Genomic DNA, 23586 nt, shown 5'->3' with positions numbered 1-23586 from the left:
AATTGGAAGGAAAGAATAGAGCAAACATTGCAACACATTAAGCACCGACACTGTGAAGGAAATGACACACTGCAATCCAAATAAAACCAAGTAAATGAAAAGAAGCAAAGGAAAACAAACAAAAACACATAAACATGGGCCTGAACCCCCCCCACCCCTCACCCTCTTAGTCCCCTTCCCCAAATGAAGAAGACATCAGCATAATCCAAACATCTAGAACCTCCTATCTCTGACTCCCACCACACTATCCACATAACATTATAAAAAAAAGAAAAGAAAAAAGTAACCTCACCCGGTAAGATGAACATACCAGTCTAGAGAATAAAACAAACACCTCAAAACCAGCAGAATGTCCTCAATGATTAATTAAAACCATTAATTCAGTGTCACATAGAATGAGCCCTGCAACCGTGCAGATAAAGGATCATTGAGGTGAAAAATAATTACTTGTCTCTGCACAAATCTTGCACAAATTTGTCGGCGCCTGACACAGATTGCAGCCATTTTCTCTCTCCGTCGGCAGAACGATGCGCAGTTTAGCTGGATAAAGAAGCGCAGGCCGGTATCCCCTCTTGTAGAGCTCTGCCATGGCCTCCTTGAACCTCGCGCGCTGCCTTACCACTTCAGGGGTGTAGTCCTCGTAAAACCGAATCTTATGGCCGTTATAGACCAGGTCATCTCTCTTACCTCGCCAATCACCAGATCCTTTATTTGGTAGCGATGAAAACGAAGGATAACCGGCCGGGGTTTCCCCCCGGCGGCTTGGGAGCTAGGCTCCGTGTGCCCTGTCCAGCTCCGGCGAAGTAAGCACCTGCGATCCAAGGACATCGACAAGGAGTTGAGAGAAAAGAGTAGTAGGGCGTGGACCCTCAATAGCTTCGGGTAAACCCACAATCCGAATATTATTGCGTCTGCTGCGCCCTTCTAGATCTGCCATCTTGGATTTTAACCACTCGTTATCTTTTTGGAGCGCAGAGCATTCCGCCTTGATCTGGTCTAAACGTTGATCAAAATCGGTATGAGCAAGCTCGAGAGAACTAATACGCAGACTATGGTCGTGTACTGCAGATTGAACACTGTCCAGTTTAGACGATAAGTTCTCAAAAGAAGGCTTAAAGTCCGCAGACAGCGCAGCTCTGTGATCTTCTAGCAAAAGCTAATCTGCGCCATAGTTGCAGGAGCCGACGGTGGTGAGTTTTCTTGGTCTCGTTCGGATTTATCCTTCGATTTAGGCATTCTACAGCTGGATTCAAAGTAATACACGTAAAAGTTCCTAAATCTGGGTTTCAGAGCAAAAAGTGTGAGGTTTGTAAGATAAATATAGTACAGTGTAGCAGCGCGAGCCGAATACACGTCTACTCAGTAGACCACATCCCGGAAGTCCTCTGAACACATCTATTTTTACTATATAAAAGAAAAAGGCAACTTTCCTTTCTTTACACCTTTTTTCCTTTTATCCCAAACCAAAGCCTTTCTCTCTTAACACTGCAGAGGACACAAAACTAATTTTCTTTAATTGTCGGTAATGCAGGTAAGGCACATTACCAGAGGCAGAAATTTGAACGTTCACATAGAAAATGTAATTTCTATACCACAGCCGTCGTGTAGCGCCTTTCAAAAGGAATTTACTACCGAGAGATGATCCATATACATTTTAGCTGCTGTTAGTACAACTTACCTGTTGTGTTACACAGTCTTTAAAATGTAGTTTACCCGCAACCACTCCAGTAGTGCTCAATGTACCTGTACTTCTTAAAACATTAATGTTTTACTGTTTAATAACTTATAGACTATATTTTATTATTTTTCCCTTGCACTCAGTGACCAAAGCTATACACACACATATAGACACATACATATATATACACATATATATACCTGTGTGTATGTTTGTATGTATGTGTGTGTGTATATATATATATATATATATATATATATGTCACGCTAGGCTTGTATTACGCGTTATAGTGCAAGGATAAGGAGCAATGTGAGGGTAGTCTGTGTTTCAGGGTTTGTGGTTTTCCCAGGGGCATTTGTCTCTATTTGGGGTGAGATTAGCCCTCCGGCTCACACCCTCCCCCTCAGCTTTATTCACATTCCTGTGAATCAAGCAACTCTCTGTACCATGTTCATGTAGTCGTGATAATACGCCTGCGTTGACGTGTTCAGAAACTGGTCGGTGCTTTACTGTGAAACTATAAGGTTGTAAACCCAGAAACCATCTCATTAGACGAGTTTGTATCTTTCTGTCGGTACAACCACTGAAGTGGAGCATGATCAGTTACCAAAGTGAAGTTTCGTCCCCACAAGTAATAGCGAAGCGCTTCCACAGCCCACCTAATTGACAAGCATTCTTTCTCAATTGTAGAATAATTGTTCCCTAGGAAGTAATTTCCTACTCAAATATGTGATTGGATGTTCTTCTCCATCAAAAATTTGTGACAGGACTGCGCCCACACCAAATGCACTTGCGTCTGTTTGCAAGATAAAATCTTTTGTGAAATCCGGGTTCCTTAGAACCGGGTAAGAAGACAATGCTTTTTTTAAATCGTTGAAAGAACGTTCGCAATTTTCTGTCCACAAGGTAGGTCGGTTTTTCTGCCTCTAGTAAGTTCTGTAAGAGGAGCAGCTCTATGTGCAAAATTTGGAATGAATTTTCTGTAGTAACCAGCGAGTCCCAGAAAGGCGCGTACTTGTTTCTGTGTCCCAGGTCTCGGATAAACAAGCATTTCTTCTATTTTCCTTAATTGTGGCCTAAGTAAACCCTTGCCCATAGAATAGCCTAAGTAATGAGTCTCGGACATGCCTAGTTTACATTTCTTAGGGTTAGCAGTAAGGCCAGCCTGTCTCAAGCTTTCAAGAACGGCTTGAAGCCGCTCTAAGTGTGTTTTCCAATCATTGCTAAAAATCACGACATCGCCAAGGTATGCCCCAGCATATTCAGAATGAGGACGTAGGATCTGATCCATCATACGCTGAAAAGTTAGAGGTACACCGTGAAGACCAAACGGGAGTCTTATAAATTCATAGAGTCCGTCAGAGTCGCAAATGCCGTTTTCTCACAACTGCTAGCCTCTAAAGGCACCTGCCAATAGCCTTTCGTGAGATCTAGCGTGGAGATATAGCTCGCCTGACCCAGTTTTTCCAACAGTTCATCGACACGGGGCATGGGATAAGCATGAATTTAGAGACCTTATTCAAGCGTCTGAAATCGATACAGAACCGAACCGTCTTGCTTTGGGACTAATACGACTGGGCTGCACCAGTCACTTTTACTTTCACGAATTACACCCAGTGTCAGCATCTTTTTTACCTCTTCGCCACAATATTTCGCCCTTCGTATCCGAACGGCCGCATCTGTACGCGAACATCAGGTTCAGTGGTAATTTTATGTTTTGTAATGTTAGTCTTGCCTGGTAAATCTGAAAAGACATCAGTGTTCCGTTCTATCAAAGATAACAGTTCTGTCTTTTGCGTGTCAGTAAGATCGTTACCAATGGTAACATCGGTCTGAGAAACAGCAGCCAAGGAAGTGTTAACCTCTTGTCGGTCGTGCCATTCCTTCAAGAGGTTAATGTGTAAAATCTGGAATGGTTTGCGCCGCCTGGTATTCTAACCTTGTAATTTACCGGACTCATACGCTCCTCAATAATGGCGGGGCCCTGCCATTTAGCTAAGAATTTGTGTGGATCCGAGGGAACCAGTACCAAAACACGATCGCCAGGTTTGAACTCACGGAGCTTGCTGCGACTATCGTAAAGACGCTTCTGAGTTTCCTGTTCTCGTTGTTGGTGTTCCACAGCAATAGAGGAAAGCATAGAAATTCTGTCTTGCAACGAAATTAGTCGATCTGCAAAGCTTGGACCTTAGCTGCTCTCTCGTTTCCTATCCATTCCTCACGCACCACATCCAGGATGCCTCGCGCGCCTGCAATAACAACTCAAGGGACTCAAGCCAGTGGACGCCTGTGGTGATTCTCGCACCGTACAAAACAAAGGTAGGACAGTGTTCCATGTTGTGGGATCATTATGAGCAACTCGCCTGATCATCTGTTTCAATGTTTTGTTAAATCGCTCGGTTAAACCATTCGTTTGAGGATGGTAAACAGTAGTACTCAATTTCTTAATAGCAAAGCTGTCACACAATTGTTTCATCACGCGAGAAGTGAAAGGTGTGCCTTGATCAGTTAAGATTTCTCTAGGGATACCAATACGAGTAAAAGTTTCACATAGTGCTTTGGCTACAGTCGAAGAGTTGGCCTTTTCAGTGCAATCATTTCTGGATATCGTGCATAATCAACCAACACCAGCAAATATTGGTACCCATCCTTAGTCTTAGGTAATGGTCCCACAATATCTAATCCCACACGCTGAAAGGGAACTTCCAATATGGGCATAGGACAAAGGGGAGCCCGAGGAGGCTTATAAGCAGAGACGATCTGGCAGTCTGGACATGAAGTACAAAATCGTTCAACATCTTTTCCCATATTAAGCCAATAAAATCGTTTTGATAACCGGTCTCTAGTTTTGTCGGCACCGAGGTGCCCCCCAAGATGTGTGAATGTGCCAGATGCAAAACAGTTTCCCTATGTGCTTCAGGTACCACCAGTTGTTCAATAAATTCCCCCTCCAAATGATCTGAGATCACTCTGAAAAGGCAACCGTCCTTTTCTATAAAGTGTGGGGTTTTCACACCCCCGGAATTACACTCTTGGTAATAAGAGTCATTAGCAGGGCGAGCCTGTTTAAATGCATATTCTAATGAGCTATCAGTATGCTGCAAACGCACAAAATCTGATTGTTCGTTAACGCTTGGTTTGTGTTCAGAGGCGTTTGCAATCTGGGAAGATGTAGAAGGACCAGCCCATTCTGGAAGATTGTCGGGGGTGACCTCCTCCGTCTCGCTGGAGAGATCGGGTTCAATATCTAAGTTGGGCTCTAGATTTTCCCCGGCCGCTACCAGTTCTTCGTCTTGGTTTCTTCTTCTCCCCCCCCACTAAGTTCATTAGTGGACTGGACTACTGGTCCCTTACATTTATTAATCAGTTTCGAAAAAGGGCATTTCTCCGTCCTATGAGTAATGGCCAAGGGCACGAGTCTGAAACGGCAGACCAAACCTTAAAGTGGCGACCCCTATAAGTTAAAGGAAGAAGTAAAGTCTGATAATCTTTAACATCACCATGTACACAGCGTATTTTTACAGTCTCTAAGGCATTGTTCATTAAGACAGTCTCGTCTCACAATACAAAGGTCACTTCCCGAGTCTAACAATGCTGAGATTTCTCTGCCCCCCAATTTCACCGGGATCAACAAGCCATCTTTTCCATCCGGATATGTAATAGTTGAGCAACAAATCTCGGCCAGTCCAATCTCCATTGAATGAGCTGGAGACAAGCGACATTCTCTTGCCAAATGGCCGAGCTGATCACATCGGAAACATCTACGGTCGGCTCCGTTTCCGAAATATCCTCTGCGACATCCACGTCGACGTGCTCTGTAGTATCCACGGTTTCCTCGGCCCGCTGTCGCTGTCTCCCCAGAAACAGGCATCTCATCTACGACTGGATTTCCCGGGGTCCTACCTGACCCCATTCGATTTTCAGGTCCTGCAGCTTGTCGATCGAACGGCGAGAATGTCCTGGACGCTCGCTCACAGGTTGCGAAGCAGCACAAAATCCACCGCTCTTTCTCCAAGCGGACTGTGAACCCTCTAATCGTCTGGACATAATCGTTAATGATTTAATATCATGAAGTAGAAATTCATCTCTAAGAAGTTCAGGTATGCTGGCCAGTAATATATTCACAACAGCTGTTTCCATCACGTCTCCTTCAACCCAACAGTGCACTTTATGTATCAAATCTTGAATTTGCGCACGGATTGGGTCATCCATGTTTAGTTTCCAGTCTTTAAGTGCATAAGTTTTAGACCTCTAAAATAAGTCTTCGGCGGCTTTTTGTAACACTTGGGTCACAGATTTGCACAGAGACACAGGAGGTCGTAGAAACAAGAAGGATTTTTATTCAAACACCGCAAACACATGAGCTTAAACGTGCTCCATGACAAGTCAGAGATGACAGTTCCGCTAGGAGCAGAGAGAGATAAAAGCAAACAATCAATTCCAAACTGACAGGCGCTGCGCACGGCTTATCACTCGGCGGAGTACCGCGCGAGGCTTGTATTACGCGTTATAGTGCAAGGATAAGGAGCAATGTGAGGGTAGTCAGTGTTTCAGGGTTTGTGGTTTTCCCAGGGATGTTTGTCTCTATTTGGGGTGCGATCAGCCCTCCGGCTCACAATATATATACACACACACACACACCTATCTACATTATATACACACACACACACACACACACACACATACATCATACATCATTAACACACTACTTCTCCGCTGCAAAGTGCGGGTATTCTGCTATATATATAAATATATATAAACTGTCTTTTCAGGTGTGACTATGTCAGCATCAGCTCTTACCTTAGTATTAAATCTTTCCACCTTACTATTTACATTATCCTCGCTATTGTAATTAGCACTACAAACAGACTGGTTCCTTAGAATGTTTGTAAATTTTAAAGCTGCCAATGAATCAAAGAAGCGTTTTTTAACAATTTTCTTCTCGTGAATTTTTTTATTATTATTTCTATATTAAATAGTAAAAGAAAATAGTCTGATAGTAAATACCACAGGACTAAAAGTTGATGTAAAGCAGGTCATTGATATTAGTCTAAGTCTAACATACGACCTGCTGTATGTGTAAGATGATTAACGAGCTGTCTCCAATCAAAACAGTCCATGTCCATAAATTCTTTTACTTTTGGGTCACACTGTTTATCGATATGAGAGTTAAAGTCACCAACTATTAGGAGCGTGCCATAGTTCGTAATTATAATTGACACCAAGTCTGAGAATTCCTCAAAGAAAGACGCATTGTATTTAGGAGGTCTATACACAGATAATACTAGAAACTGAGAAACTCCATGAATAGCAATGGCAAAATACTCAAAGGACTTGAATTTACCAAAACAGACATCTTTACACTTTATAAGGGTTGCTATCTGAAACAGTAAGGAAATAGCAGGCAATTGTAATAATCAATTTAGTAACCCAAGGAGAAAGGGGTTTTAAATTGCTGTCAATGTTAAAATGTACATAGGATACATTTAAGACTCAAGCTTTAAAATTACTGTACAATACTCACAGCTTTTCATGGTGTTTATATTAGAATTCAAAATTTGCTTAATCCAAACTTAAATATAGGCATGAATTGAAACTTATAAAACATGATTATTGCATAGCCAATTAGCTAAGTAAATGCCACCTCTTCTTTTGCCAAGAGTTTATTTCCCAGAAACATAAATGTTGCACCTTTGTGCCATCCATGGAGGAACATTTGCCTGCATATTTTTTCCAGTTGGCACATTTTCAGAGAAAAATATTTGCTGCATTGTTGTTAATTATATGAATTTCAAAAACTGGTCCATCCAGCAATGAGTTTCTCTACATAAATTTGTGATTTTAGTACTAAAAGATTGTAGCATGATATTTTTTATTATGTTGAAATGAAATAGAAAAATCATATTTCATTGAAAAATGTATATTCATCTTCCCTAGTTGTACTGTAATTAGAAAACAAAACTATGCAAAAATGCAAAATTACTATGATGAAAATATACTATAGTGATTTTGAACTAAAATCAATAGGCCTCTAGAACTTTATAGTGTTAGTAATTGTCCAAGGTTTCATTTGGATAGAGTGAGTCTTTTTTTGTTAATATGGCCACAGATTTACATTTTAAAGAAGAGATATACACACACAGAAAACACCCTTAAAGTGGTCAATTCATGTATAGGGGTGCCTAAAATAGGTACATTGATTGAAAAATTCGACTCCTTTACAATGTGTACCGTAAGTACATGTAAGTAAAGTAAAAAGCCAGACCCTTGTCATGTGTAGAATTTTAGAAGGGTTTTTGCAAATGTTCATGTTAAGGCATTATAAATGTCTGCACATGACTGTTAAAATGTTATGAGTAGTTTTCTGTATGCACACCCAGATTTTTGCAATAAAATTAAAAGCTACCTACAATCAACAGTTCAGCCATCCAATAGACTGTGGTACAGCTTACTTTTGTACTTTTCCTTTCACTTTTTGGATAGGAAATACAATAATTAATTGGTTAACTGCACAGATATCCCTGAATTCTCATTTATAATTTTATTTCTGTAAGAACAGCTACATGAAAAAATATGAATACATTTTTGTGGATCTACCATCTGTGTTCAAAATCTTTGTAGATGTGTAGTAGGGTAGTAATATGATGAACACTAGATGCTTTCTCTGTCCAAAATATATGTATACAGAGTAGAGATTATTCTTGAAGAAAAAATACTGCACAATAAACAATAAAGTTTTGGGGACCATCCTCATATATTGTTGTCAAGACAACAAAGAAATAAATGGATTCAAAGTCTTTTCAGCACAATGAACGTTTTACTGATGACAAAAATGGCGTTTTTATAACAAAGGATTATGGGGACGGGAAATGGTTGGCATGGTGTGACGTTGGAGACAGGAACTGGAACCAGCGTCATCAGGATGCGATGGAAGTGAAGTGATCTGAGAGAGCCGGAAGTGACGTCATCAAGGCACACCAGATGTGACGTAATCACGGCCATTTTGGTACCTGAAAGGAGAGGTAATTATTTTTCTTCTGTTTTTCTGTTGACAAAAGAGATTCAGGTAAGTACCACGTGATGACCCTTTATCTCGCGATAGTTCACACACCTTCAGGCTCTTTGACTGCCTCCTAATCGCACATGTGTGACAACAGATTTTCAGCACAGGAAGTCCTTGTCATTAAATACTTCAGCTATTCTGCCTGCATTGATACTTTGTGGGTAGATATTTTCTTGTGTCTGTCCATGCATCATGTTTCCAAAATCAATATATTTTATTATAGGAATGTGGAGATGTAACCTATCCTGAAAGGACTGGGTACAGGCAGTCATGAACCCCACATGGAATGCTAGTCCATTGCAGACATTCTGTTCTTATAGCTGACATTCTGTTAATTTATGCAGTGAGGGAAACATTTGTTTAACCATACTTCATCTGAATCCATTTTTTCGAATATAGCATTAAGAAGAGATGGAGCAGCATTGGATGGTACAGTATGTTAGTTTGCAAAAACACACACTAATGTACATATCTACATCTGTTGATTTTTACATTTTTGACCTACTCATTATTCCTGTTGGAGTGTTCATTATTCCATAGAATTTGGATTCCCTATATTTATTTCTGCCATTAGTTTTTAGTTTCATTTTAATTTTGACTTACTGAAAATGAATTCACATTTTATTATGACACCATTTTTTCCTTTGAAGGGTGCTGCATTTTTGTGTTTATTTGTTTATTCTTTCTATGACATGGTTAGGTAATGTCAACTGGAATTATGCTGCATGTGATATCACCTGATCAAAAGTATAAAGGACAGTGTTGTGCATTCTACTGGTTATGCAAAATTGTGGATTGTAACAAATCTTTTGCTTTTTTTGCTTTGATCTGCAACTTAAGACTCTCAAAATATTCTCAATAGCGAGTTTTATTTTACTTTTTATGTTCCAGTGATTATTTGACTTTTTTGTTACAAACCACATCTGTTTTCCTGACTATATTTAATTTCCCAGGTCTTATTTCAACTCCCAGTCATTGCTTCTTGTGGCAAAAAATTGAGTTGCTCTGAGAAAACAAACAGGGACATAGCAAAACACATACAAACTCTATAAAGATAATGACAAAGCCAAGAACGGAGGTCATTTCCAGAGCTGTGAGACAGCAGCACTAATCAATGCACAACCATGTCAGTCATGATACTTTAGCTTTTATATTCTCTACATGATAGTGTTGTTTCTTTGTGTAAATAATATAACAGCGTACTGAATTCTCTCTATGCATACTTAAGTTTGTGTAGAACTTTCTTTATTTATGCTAATATTCTCGTATGCTGAGACTTCACAATGAAACCTTTCACAACTGGATACCCTGTGTTTCCATCATTGTTGACTGAGAATAAAAAGATTTCTTTTAACCAATGACAATAAAATTAACCAAGGCTTTCTCTGTGTTAGATTTTTATTTTACGAGGCACAAACATACCCTGTTTATATCTTTTTTATATCACAGGCTTTACTAATGGTCTAATGTTTTCACACAATCAGTATAAGGTGAGAGAAGTAAAAACTGGGGCATTTAAAAATACTACTTAACATGGCTTTTAAGGCTGATTTAATTTCTAGAAACAAACAACCATTAGGGCACAAGAAGGTAGAATATCGTTTTCAGAAAACATTCTCTTGTCTAATGTTGAAAATAAGAAAATGGGTGAATTTCCTGTCTATTGCTGAGTTCCTTGGCTCTTCACCTGTGTCCAAATGGCTTGGTTTAGAGGACAAGATCCAAAGGCAAAGTAGCTTGATGAGTTCTAGTAAGACACCACTCTGAAGTTAAACTGTTATGATAAATAAACTGCGTTCATCAGTGTGAGATGGCTTCTCTGATCACTCTAATGTAAATAAAGCAAAAATAGACCCACATAAATCACAGTAATATACTAATACTACTACAGGGAGAATTACATTGTAGTTGACAATGTCCTTTCCTTTCTAACTTGAAATTAGTTTCTCAGCTTTACTTTTTATTTCAGACACCAGTCAATTGTGAAGGGAAGCAACGGGCTGCCCCCTGAGGATCGCCTTCTGAAATTCCTGGTGGACAACTCTGCAGACAATGAGGAAACAGTCCAATGTGCCAACTGTGACCTAGAATGCAAAAACCAGGTAATGTTGTTGAGTTTGTTAGAATCTGGGAAATACAATTAGGCAGTAGTTTTACCTACAGCCACCAACAGATAAACGTCATGCAACAACAGACTCCAACAACCTGCTGTATTAATGAAATGACAACTGTCATCTGGTAATGGTGATGAGATATTCACAACCCTCTGTTGATAATTTAAAGTTGACTATAGTGAGTTGATGTAATGTACAATATTTCATTCTGTTGCTTACTGAAGAGTATTCTGCTTCAATTTGCTGTCAGTTAATTGTAGCTTAGCTCTACAGATGGTGATCTAGCCTGCCCTCTTCCTTTCTGATCCACAGGATGTGGACAGCATGTACTATTGCAATACTTGTAACCAACCCTTGTGTGGCACCTGCAGAGAGGACACCCATAAAGCTAAAATGTTCTCCCGTCACGAGATCGTATCATTGGCCAAACGGACTAAGGAAATTCACAAAAAGTGCTGTGAGTTTGTTACTCCTTAAACTATAGTGAGCTCCTTTAACTTCAGCCACAATCAGGTCAAGTTCATAATTTGAACATATAACCTCAGACTCTGTAGATTATAGGCATTAATATCCAAGATTGTAGCATTTGTTTCTAAGCTGATGTAATAAACTTGAGTTTTCAGTACTAATGCACATTATCCTATTTCAGCCCTCCATGAAGAGCTCTACATCATGTTTTCTACTGAGAAGAAATCCATGTTGTGCATCAACTGCTTTCGAGATATGCAAGTGTAAGAGATACATTCTATGCTGTTGTAAAAGTGTCTACATTCAGTTAACTTGATTTTTTATTCATTTCAAAGTTACCTTTTTGATATTACAATAAAATCATACTATAACTATGCAGTTATATACATATAAAAGTTAAAATATACTTTTGATAAAAGTTCAAGCCCTGATTAACAACAAAGGTAAGAAAAATTAATAAAATATAACAATTACGTTTAAAGACACATTTTGCTGGATGTTACACAAACAAGAAAAGTTTCAAAATGCCAGCGTTCAGTATATATAAGAATCACTTGGTCATAATAAGAGCTGGCCTGATGGATCTTATTGAGTTTTTTATATGAATGTTCTGGTCTCAGCACACCTAAAGATTTTCTGCAACAGTTTTCTCTATGATATCTACTCCTTGAGTTCATTCATATAATTCAATACTTGTCGATATAATCTACAGAGAGAGCCGAGCCCACTGTATTGACATCGAGACAGCATACATGCAGGGCTGTGAGAAACTGGACCAGGCTGTCATGGTAAATTTTTCTTTGTCCACTAGATTTGCTTAGCTACAACATTAATGATTGGGTTAGTACTGTGATGGTAATCTTATTATTTACTAATACCACAACTACAAAACTGTCCATTACTTGTTGTTCAAGGCTGTGAAGGAACTTCAGACTTCTGCACGGGAAGCCATCATATTGCTAAAAGCCATGATTGGGGAGGTGCGGACAAATGTGGATGAGGAAGAAAGTGCAATCAGCACACTCTTTAACAGCATGCAGGTAAAATATGTTAAAATGTCCATACAGCACCAGGAGTGAATCATAATAGATAGGCTGTACTGTAATCCATTTGAGATAATGCCTCCAGTGACAGATATAGGGAAGTCAAAAGGCACAGAGTTAGATTTCTTTCAGGATCTACCTGTATATGAGTGTGTGCTGATATGTTGAAACCCCATAACTTCACATTACTAATTCCTGGGTGCTAAACTGAGGACTGCCTGTGTGAGTTTTACTGAGATATGTCACAACTCAGCAAGCAGAAGTCAGACTTGTAAATTCAGTTTAAGCTATGTATATATATATATATATATAATTTCATTGAACATCAGAGCAACATGGCCTCTCATAGGTACTGTACAAGGGACTCGCTACACTTTTTAATTTAATCCAGTGTTCTCATTCCACAGGAGAAACTGGCTGAAAGAAAGAAGATCTTACTGAAGGCTGCACAGAGGTATTCTGAAATTAACACTGCTATCATGATCCAGAATACTCTGTCATCAGACAACTGAATGGCCAGATCTGGAATGAGAAGTTTAATTTGTCATATAATATGAGATAAGATCAATTCATGGCTTTTAAACAAATTGGGACTTATGCAATAGAGAAAATTAGTATGTAGATTTAAATGTAAGATAAAAAGCTTCTGCTTTGTATAGTAATATCCCTAAGAAAGGAATTAAGGTCACTTTTTGGGACACCCTACCATTATTGAAACTATACAGATGATTCAAATAACCAAGTAGTCAAGATTTTAATGGTACATTGCTGCTATAGAGAACACACAAGCAGAAGCCACAAACAACTCAGAATGGGTAAGACAAGGATAAGGTAGTTATATTCTGCCTCCTGGTGGAATTGGTGAAAACTGTACACTGCTTTTTTTATTAAGTGACTTAAAAAGTGCAGACATGGCACTTAGTGTGCACATTAGACTGGTGAATCAGACGGGATCAAATTCTGCTGACCGACATGCTGGAATGAGATTAGGCTACTGCCAGTAGTTAAAGAAGGATCTCATGCTTTCCCGTACACTGTAGCCCTCTTGCTGGATTGAAACCACAGTGACCCCAAGTGAGTAACTATGATAAGATCATTCAATCGTTAAAAACCACACACAGCAAAAAAAATTTGAAATGTTCTTAATTTTATGATAGTGTTATTTTTAATTTAAGTTGGATCTATTTTTTATGCAAGTGAAACTTTTCCATTTAATAATAAACTACATAAATTCAGTCAAAGAGAAACTACAATATTATTGTACTGTATATTATAATGTATATAATTGTCAGTACTTGAGGAACCATCTTCATGCACTATTACTTTACAGGGATTTGTACATCTTTTAGCTTGTTTGGTGCTATGGACAGTCACCGTAGGAGTGAGATCCTTTGGTGCCTGAATATCCATTTCCACATAAAATTAGACTTGTTACTTGATATTTATTTTTGCTTTGTGGTGGAATGGTGTTTGTTTATAATATTTATTAGCATAAACACAGGCAGGCTGAAACCATTAAAGAAGGAAATGATACATTTTCTTGGTTAATCAGCATCTGTAACATGCATTAATTGAAATGCCAAAGGTATGTCAATGTAACATTATGTAATATGCATAATTTAGAAATAGTGGTTTTTTGAAATTTGACAATACCCAAGTTTTCAGCTTGACCCTCAAGAGTACCTGCCTTTTAATTATGATAGCTTGTTTTTGCTTGTGCCTTATGGTCAGAAGTAAATTTTCACTGAATTATTTCTTTTAAAGAGGACTTGCTGGGTGAAGGCCACTCACGAAAATCAGTAAGAAAGATTTCATACAGTATCTCTTCTGCTAGAAGCACTGTGTCAGTTCATTGTTCATTCACTGTTATTTGGACACATTTAGGGCAAAATTTACACATTTGCACATTCCTGATTCTAAAACTGAGAAGAAAAGAAACTCATCTAATGAAACCAGAAATTTACTGCTAATTAAATAAGGGTTTGAAAAAAGTCAGCAGTCACAAGACTACTTGAGAACAGAAAATGCATTAAATATAACACAATTTACTCTTTGTAAAGATATGTAAATGTATATAAAAAAGATTTTTATTGAAGTAATTGATTTTTTTGTCAAACCATACTTTTTTCAGATTGTGTTTATAAAATGAAAAGTGGATTTGCTGAAAATTTGTATCTAACTATTTTTCTCCAGCATATAGTTTTAATCTGGAAGAGCATAGATGGCTTTTTAGGTGTTTGATTAATCTCCTCTTGAATTCCCAGTCAGCATGAAGAGAAAGAGCGAGCCTTTAAAGAGCAGTTGTCTCATCTATCAGCTCTTCTACCAACTCTGCAGGTGAGCTCTCAGTTACCCAGCTTCAATCTCTAAGGAGTACAATTGTCTAGTACAATCCAAGTTTTGAAATATAATGTGACAAAGATCATTGTTCAAATAAATGTAGCAATGATCATAAAGTAAATGTTTCATTTAAAAAAATAATATAATTTCATTTTGGTTAAAAGAATTTTCTAATTCCACTTGCTATTTTTCCTGTACTACCAGTTTCTAGCCTAGTCTAAACTTGATCCCATCCTTGGTTTGATTCAGAAATCCAAAGAACGTGGTATTTTTGAGCCTCTCTTCCTCAGTGTTGTAAGTTTTAAATTGTCCATTGTCACATTTCCTATCTCACCTCTGACCATGTTCTTGGTCATTACTCTGAGTTGGTATTGTTGCATTGTGGGCTCTATGTTATACATACAAAATTAATGAACAGTTCTTTTCCAATCATAATTTATTCTTGAAGTTACTAGAACAGTTTTAGAGTATCTTGACAAAAAGTAAAGGAGGGAAGAAAACTTAATCTTCAACAAAACTGTCTTCTCAGATTTAATAAAATTCAAAGATGTCTTCTTCATAACTGCTCTCCGGGTGGGGATGCTACCTTTCGCATGGCTCTGAAAAACAGAAGAACCCCAACTGGGGAATTAGAGCCACAAGCAATTTCAAAATCTTTTATTATTCCCACTTGTGTGTTAAGGCAGTTGTCATTTAGCTGATCCCACATTTTTCCGATGTATGTTTGTAAGATAGTGTATTTTCTTTGTAACTAAACTAACCTTAGAAAGAAAAACTGCAGCTTTTTCTGCTTTATGCTTCAAAATATCTAAAAGTCTCTATAGGCACTTTCCCAGAATGGGCACTTTTTTAGGAACCAGGGACTTTTTAGAAACTCTGGAACTTTGTAACATTCAGCACCGTAGATCCTGGTAATTTTTTTTAGCTCCTACTCCTACGTACTTTTTGTTAAACCAAGAACTATTGTGGTTGGTGCTCGGACAATGAATTATGCCAAATGATTGACCACAAGCACTGGCACCATCTTACAAATGTGGTAGTAGTTTGGACTTCAGAGAGTTATCAGTGAAGATCGAGCACCTCATTTTGTACCACATCACTCCTCATAGCCACCTTCCTGGTTCACAATTTTATGCACCGTATTGAAGCAATAATCTCTCACATGAAGTCACAATTGCTTTGCAGCAATAAGGTGTTTGTGCAGCTTGGGGTCCCATGTGAGATGCATTTCACTTCACACTGCAGCACTCTTCTTTCCACGTTACAACTTTTGCATAAATAACAACAACAACAACATTAATTTATATAGCACATTTTCATACAAAAAAAATGTAGCTCCTGTTGTGCAGTGGGAATGCAACACACGAAAGTGTCCCAGGACCTACATCATACAGGAATTCATTGATTCCTGAAAACAGAGCTCCTGCAGTGGCAAAGTGCCTTATGTCTTCAGTTTGTCATTTATCTTCGGCTTTGCTATGTTCAGTTTTGTCTCTGTATTCAAGGAGACTCTGATAAGTCAACTGGAGCTTGGTAACTGAGTCACATCATTTTTTATCACCTCTACATTTGCATTTCATGTTTGTGGACATGGTTCAGTAACTATTGTCAACATATTTTCATTCCGTTCCATACTTATGAACTTTTGTTTGATTTTTACGACGTTCTCATCTAGTTCTTTTTCCCATACCTGTTTGTTCATCTATGCTTCATTTCTTCTTCTAGCCGATTTCATGTATTTGAATCTATTTTACCTCTGTTGCCAGTGAACACCTACATAACCCACACATAACCAAAACTTCCATGGTTCATAAAAACCTTTCTTGGCCCATGTGGAAGGGTTAGCGGTGAATGCAGAAGAAGGGGTTTGAGAGCCATGGGGGCCTGGGTGAATTATGAGAAATCATGAAAGCCCATAACTCTTGACCCTTGGGCCACAGACTGCATTCATTCAATGGGTCACAAATAACAAACTCCACTCAGATTCTATCTGTTGTTGAGTGTATTCCTTTTGTTTCCCTTGTAGAGCAAATTATGGTTATGCTAGCTTTGAAAAGTACAATCTGTAATACAGGTTGACTCACTGTTTAAGTAATTATTGCTCAGAATATAAACACCAGCATGTAGTCAACTAAGAATCTTACAATTTAAGAAATATTCTACAGCTTTTGGGCCTTAATTCTTTATTCTGAGTTTCCCCTTCTGGTGAAGTTAAAGATATAACTGTTTGAATTTGTATTGTATTCTAAAGACTTATCAGTTGAATAAAGTTTACATCATAATTCAATGATTCATATTATTATTATGAATTCAGTGAAAGACCTGATCAAATTTAAAAAACCTGATAAGAGTGTAGGCTTCCTTTGTAAAATAGAAATGGTGTTAGGCAGACGGGAAACTGGCTACAATGCAGTTAAAACAGTATACAAAGTTATTCAGAGGTATTTAGTTATTATTGACTATTTTTCCTGTTGCAGTGTTTCTTGTTGCCATCAATTGCTGTAGTAGCCGCAATTCCAGGTACATAGTAAAAGCAGTGACTATTGTCTTTTGTTTGCAAAATACAATCTACCTTGCGAAAAACGTTGAATATAACTACAGAAATTCAAATAGGGAGTGTCTAAAAATAATATATTATGATATAGTAATATTAAGAACACCTAAGTGAGCAGCACTATGCTCCAGTTGGATGAATTCTTCTGTATTTACTGGTGGCACAGTGATATATGCTTCATGCTTCTGTCTCACAACACTTTTTTTAGAGTGTGGCATCTTCATGGTTTCCTTAGTCATGTATTTTTCCTACAGAGACCCCTATTTCTTGACACAGTCCAGAGGAACAAAAGGTTTCCCTAAACTATCCTGGTGTACATGTCTTGTGTCCGTTGTTAAGGAAAACTTTTTCAGTGCTGACAAGACTCTGCTTTTGATGGAGTAGGACATGTCCTTTAGTTGAAGAGGGAACCTGATTATCTTTCCTGTACAGATACTAGTGCAGCTATGTCTTTTTTTGTAGTGTAGTGAACCTTTGTGGCCTTACTAGAAAAGATAATTACAGATGGAAAATATGTAATGTTCCACTTTGCCTAAAATCAGTCAGCATTTTACGTTAAGACCTAGATGGGACACCTAAACTTAAAGAGTAAGGGGCACCCTAATCTTAAGGTTAAAACATCCCTCTACACCATTAGGACATAACTCGGACTAGGTGCCTAACTTTAAAGATTTAAGGGTGCCTGATCTTAAGTTTATATACCACCTTTGCTAACCCTAATTTTAACAGGATCTCAGAACTGAAATTTATTTGCCCATAGAACCCTAATGCACTGAAATTGATTGGTTTTAAAACCCTAATGTAAAAATAGTTTGAATATCTAGTATTCTTGCATATCCTAATTTTGGCCATATTTGAAATTTGCAGTTTTTGGGTCAGTTTAAGAATTTTAGTATAGATTACTTTTGAAATTGTCGCAATATGCATTTTAAAATTTTATGTGGATTGAGGCAAAAGTGACAATATGATTAAGAATATATTTTAAAAATGTTGATGACTTGGTGGTAAATATTGATATAGGGCTTATTTTTAAGGGATGAGAGATAACAAAATTACCTAGGATTAGTGTTTTTTGATGATGTATAAAGTATAGATTATACAGACACAGGAAGTGTACCCGTACACCTGTCCCTTTGGGGACACACATTCTCTGTAACCCTAACCTAACCTACTTTCAGAATTTGATTCTTGCCTTCTAACATCTTAATGTAAATTGAATGTGCTTGTTCTTGACATGTAATGTAGTACTGATTGGCCTATGGCACCATCTAGAGGGTATAATAAAAATTTGAGTTTCACTGTCAGCATAGTGTTCAAATGAACACCCAGATATATGCTTCATGTATAGTATTGACATGTTTGTGAGTTTTCTGGTGTGCCAGATCTGTGGTTTTTAAAACAATAGATGCCTATATTTCCATTATATTTTGCTCAAACAAACAAGATGAACGTAATTGATAGTACTAGTAATCTATCATTTTAAAACATCTGTTTCGATGGTTTGCCTTAGGATATGTTGATTATTTATTGCTTGGAAAAATAACTTTAACAGCCAGCCAATTAGAGGTGTATAATAGCCCAAATCACTAAGCCATATCACAAAGAAGCCCCTTATTACACGTTACAAAGGTGCAGAATTTAAATTTAAATATGGCTTGTCCAAGAGAGGGGAGAAAGGAGTGGGAGAGAGAAGAAGAAACAGCAACGTCAAAACAGGGCAAAAGCAACATCAGAAAAGGGGACAGAGAGACATATGACCATTTCATCTGACCGTCAGCAACAGCCACTCATGAATAATATCGACCGCTAGATCAAGAGCCATCCCAGAACTTCCAGTCTTTGACATTGCTATTTATATTTTATTTTATACATTCTTCTACTGGTATTTTTATCCTTTAATAAATACCACGTTGCTTTTAAATTTCTTTACTTTGTGTTTATATCTAGAGCAATTTAATAAAGCAAATATTAAGAGTACCCGGAGCAGTTGGAAGTTTGCCATTCACTGCTATTTCTGGGGTTTATCAGGCTGATGAGGGGAGCTCCTTCCAAGAAGGAACAGTGTGGTACAATAAGGTTTTTTGATAAATGGCCTATAGCCAAGGATGTTGAGCCTTTGCATGTTTACATATATTGTTGGACATCAATTAATATTTAGGTCTGAGATATATCTCAGACATTGTATGTTGTTTCTGCCAATGATAAGCAAGTCTCTTGAAGTGCTAGGAAGTAATGGGCTGTACATGCGTCATTCATATGACACTTCTATGGGTAAAGTGCTAGGGAGTGACAGGCGTTGCATGTGTCATTCATATGGTACTTATATGGTTAGGGTTTGTGTGTATGTGTATATCTATGTATGTGTGTGTTAATGTTAAGGTGTAAGAGTAGACCAACTCGGTAATGAACTTGAGTAAGTTGAGGGTAATAATATAAATTGAGATTCATCACGAGTCAGTGAAATATTTTAATTTGTGAAGTTATCAGATTATATTTTTTACATATCAACATTTTGTTGATCATATTTCTTGTAGTTGCCCATACAATCATCAAAGCACTCTTGTCAGGCGCCTGAAAGATGACATTTTCCCATAGGTTGATATAAGGAGAAGAATTCTTCTATGCAGCCTTGCCCTGTGAAAAGAAAAAATGGAACTGGCTGAAAATGTGATTGATATTTTTGTATATCCACTCATATTTCTTTATCTTCATTACCCAGTTATTCTTAATATCTTACATTCCATTCCTTATGTTTTAAACAGCATAAGTGCAGAAGAGAGCCTATGCAACTCCACTAGAAAGCGTACTTGCATCAGTCTGTAGGACTTGAATTATAAAAGTGTCATGCTTAAATTTCATAATGACCAAACATTCCTTCCTAGCATCAATAAAATTATTTTTGATGACAATGGAAAATATTGACAAACCAGAGACTTTGCTTTCCCTTTGTGGTTGTACAGCTAAGCATCCCTTTCTCCCCTGCAGAGTTGAGGGTAACTCATTTCAGAATTATAATGCACTGTTTTGATTTCCATCCCTCCATTATCCAACCCGCTAGGGTCACAGGGGTCTGCTGGAGCCAATCCCAGCCAACATAGGTAAGGCAGGAACAAACCCCAAGCAGGGCGCCAGCCCACCACAGGGCGCACACACTAGGGACAATTTAGGATCACCAATGCACCTAACCTGCATGTCTCTGGACTGAGGGAGGGAAACGGAGCACCCAGAGGAAACCCACACAGACAGAAGAACATGCAAACTCCACGCAGGGAGGACCCGGGAAGCAAACCCAGGTCTCCTTACTGCGAGGCAGCAGTGCTACCACTGCGCCACCGTGCAGCCCTGTTTTGATTTGTTGATTCAAATTATTTATTTTTGTACAATTTCAAATTGAAGGTAAAATCAAACTAGATAAAGCTGACTTTCTGTATTCTGCAATGTGCACCAAACTCTTATGTGCTTCTTAACACTGTAAGCTTTCACATGTTTTTCTGTCACTCCATACCCTCAGCACATTGTTGAACCATAGTTCATATTGTACCCTATGCCAGGCTTCCTATGCCCATTGACTCACAATTGAACTAATCAGAAACTGACATTGGTAAATGTCATAATATATTCCAGCTATAAAACCTGTTCAACTCAACCTACACTGTTTCACATTTTGTGGTAATGTTTTACAATAGTTGCTAACCCAGCCACAGGGGATGCACAAACCAGTGTGTTTCTTCGCACCGGTCCCAAGCACGGGTAATTGGGGAGGGTTGCGTCAGGAAGGGCATCCGGTGTAAAATTTTGGCAAATCAATATGCGGACAACAATACAAATTTCCATACCGGATCGGTTGACCCCGGGGTTAACAACGACTGCCACCAGTACTGTTAGCCAACAGGGTGCTGGCGGAAATTGGGCTACTGTTGGCCGATGAAGAAGAAGGAGAAGAAAAGGGGGAGACTTGTCTGGAGGAGAGGAGGAATTTAGAGAGAGTGGGGCTGAGGGTAGGAACTTTGAATGTTGGCAGTATGACTGGTAAGGGGAGAGAGTTCGCAGATATGATGGAGAGAAGGAAGGTTGATATATTGTGTGTGCAAGAGACTCAATGGAAGGGGAATAAGGCCAGGTGGATCGGAGGTGGATTCAAATTGTTCTATCATGGTGTGGATAGGAGGAGAAATGGAGTAGGGGTTATTCTGAAGGAACAGTATGTCGAGAGTGTTTTGGAGGTGAAAAGTCTGTCAGAGTAATGATTATGAAGCTAGAAATTGGAGGTGTGATGATGAATGTTGTTAGTGCATATGCCCTGCAAGTTGGGTGTGCAATGGATGAGAAAGAAGATTTTTGGAGTGAGTTGGATGAAGTGATGAACAGTGTACCCAAGGGACAGAAAGTGGTGATTGGAATAGATTTCAATGGACATGCTGGTGAAGGGAACAGAGGAGACGAGGAGGTGATGAATAGGTATGGTGTCAAGGAGAGGAAGGAAGAAGGTCAGAGGATAGTATATTTTGGCAAAAGGATGGACATGGCTGTGGTAAATACGTATTTTAAGAAGAGGAAGGAACATAGGGTTACATACAAAAGTGGAGGAAGATGCACACAGGTAGATTACATCCTATGCAGAAGAGTCAATCTAAAGGAGATTGAAGACTGCAAAGTGGTGGCAGGGGAAAGTGTAGTTAAGCAGCATATGATGGTGGTCTGTTGGATTGCGTTGGATATCAAGATAAGGAAGAGAATGAGGGCAGATCCAAGGATCAAATGGTGGAAGTTGAAAAAGGAAGACAGCAAGGTTGAGTTTAGGGAGAAGGTGAGACAGGCACTCGGTGGCAGTGAAGAATTACCAGACAGTTGGGAAACTACAGCAGTTGTGGTAAGGGTGATAGCAAGAAGGGTGCTTGGTGTGACATCTGGACAGAGGAAGGAGGAAAAGAAAACCTGGTGATGGAATGGGGAAGTATGGGAGAGTATTAAGATGAAGAGGATGGCAAAGAAGAAGTGGGATAGTCAGAGAGATGCAGAAAGTAGACAAGAGTACAAGGAGATAAGGCACCAAATGAAGAGAGAGGTGGCGAAGGCTAAAGAAAAGGTGTGATGAGTTGTATGAGAGGATGGACACTAAGAAGGGAGAAAAGGACCTGTACCGATTGCCTAGACAGATGGACTGAGCTGGGAAAGATGTGAAGCAGGTTAGGGTAATAAAGGATAAAGATGGAAACGTACTCACAAGCGAGGAGAGTGTATTGAGCAGATGAAAAGAGTACTTTGAGAGGCTGATGAATGAAGAGAACAAGAGAGAGAAGAGGTTAAATGATGTGGAGATAGTGAATCAAGAAGTCCAACAAATTAGCAAGGAGGAAGTAAGGACAGCTATGAAGAGGATGAAGAATGAAAAAGCCGTTGGTCCAGATGACATACCTGTGGAAGCATGGAGGTGTTTAGGTGAGATGGCAGTGGAGTTTTTAACCAGATTGTTTTTTGGAATCTTGGAAAGTGAGAGGATGCCTGAGGAGTGGAGAAGAAGTGTACTGGTGCCATTATTTAAGACTAAGGGAGATGTGCAGGACTGTAGTAACTACAGGGGAATAAAATTGATGAGCCACAGCATGAAGTTATGGGAAAGAGTAATGGAAGCTAGGTTAAGAAGTGAGGTGATGAATAGTGAGCAGCAGTATTGTTTCACGCGAAGAAAGAGCACCACAGATTCAATGCTTGCTCTGAAGATGTTAATGGAGAAGTATAGAGAAGGCAAGAAGGAGTTGCATTATGTCTTTGTGGACCTGGAGAAAGCATATGATCGGGTGCTTCGAGCGGAGTTGTGGTATTGTATGAGGAAGTTGGGAGTTGGCAGAGAAGTATGTATTAATTGTACAGGATATGTACGAGGGTAGTGTGACCATGGTGAGGTCTGCAGTAGGTGTGACGGATGCATTCAAGGTGGAGGTGGGATTACATCAGGGATCGTTTATGAGTCCTTTCTGATTTGCAATGGTGATGGACAGGTTGACAGAGAAGATTAGACAGGAGACCCCATGGACTATGATGTTTGCTGATGACATTGGGATCTGTAGCGAGAGTAAGGAGCCTGTTGAGGAGACCCTGGAGAGGTGGAGATATGCTCTAGAGAGGAGAGGAATGAAGGTCAGTAGGAACAAGACAGAATACATGTGTGTAAATAAGAGGGAGGTCAGTGGAATGGTGAGGATGGAAGGAGTAGAGTTGGCGAAAGTGGTTTAAATACTTGGGATCAACAGTACAGAGTAATGGGGATTATGGAAGGGTGGAATGGGTGAAGAAGAGTGTCAGGAGTGGTTTGTGACAGACGGATA

The 23586-nt window shown here is 38.9% G+C and overlaps 1 protein-coding gene across 4 annotated transcripts in view; it reads left to right on the top strand.

Annotated features, from left to right (window-relative positions):
- The window catches only part of rnf207b (ring finger protein 207b), an 82361-nt gene that overhangs the window by 43010 nt on the left and 15765 nt on the right, over window positions 1-23586 (top strand). For all 4 annotated transcript variants that reach the window (XR_005634060.1, XM_039756161.1, XM_039756160.1 and 1 more), the window contains 7 exons: window positions 10711-10843; window positions 11168-11312; window positions 11505-11586; window positions 12036-12111; window positions 12238-12363; window positions 12774-12820; window positions 14631-14703. Coding sequence is in view for 3 of the 4 variants with exons in the window: in XM_039756161.1 (XP_039612095.1) it covers window positions 10711-10843; window positions 11168-11312; window positions 11505-11586; window positions 12036-12111; window positions 12238-12363; window positions 12774-12820; window positions 14631-14703 (682 nt within the window). In the remaining variant the exon portion in view is untranslated. The remainder of the gene's footprint in view (window positions 1-10710; window positions 10844-11167; window positions 11313-11504; window positions 11587-12035; window positions 12112-12237; window positions 12364-12773; window positions 12821-14630; window positions 14704-23586) is intronic.

Source organism: Polypterus senegalus, chromosome 6 (assembly GCF_016835505.1).
Source record: "Polypterus senegalus isolate Bchr_013 chromosome 6, ASM1683550v1, whole genome shotgun sequence".
Classification (NCBI taxonomy): domain Eukaryota; kingdom Metazoa; phylum Chordata; class Cladistia; order Polypteriformes; family Polypteridae; genus Polypterus; species Polypterus senegalus.
The sequence above is the reverse complement of the archived record's forward strand: the minus strand, read 5'-3'. Positions and strand labels throughout refer to the sequence as shown.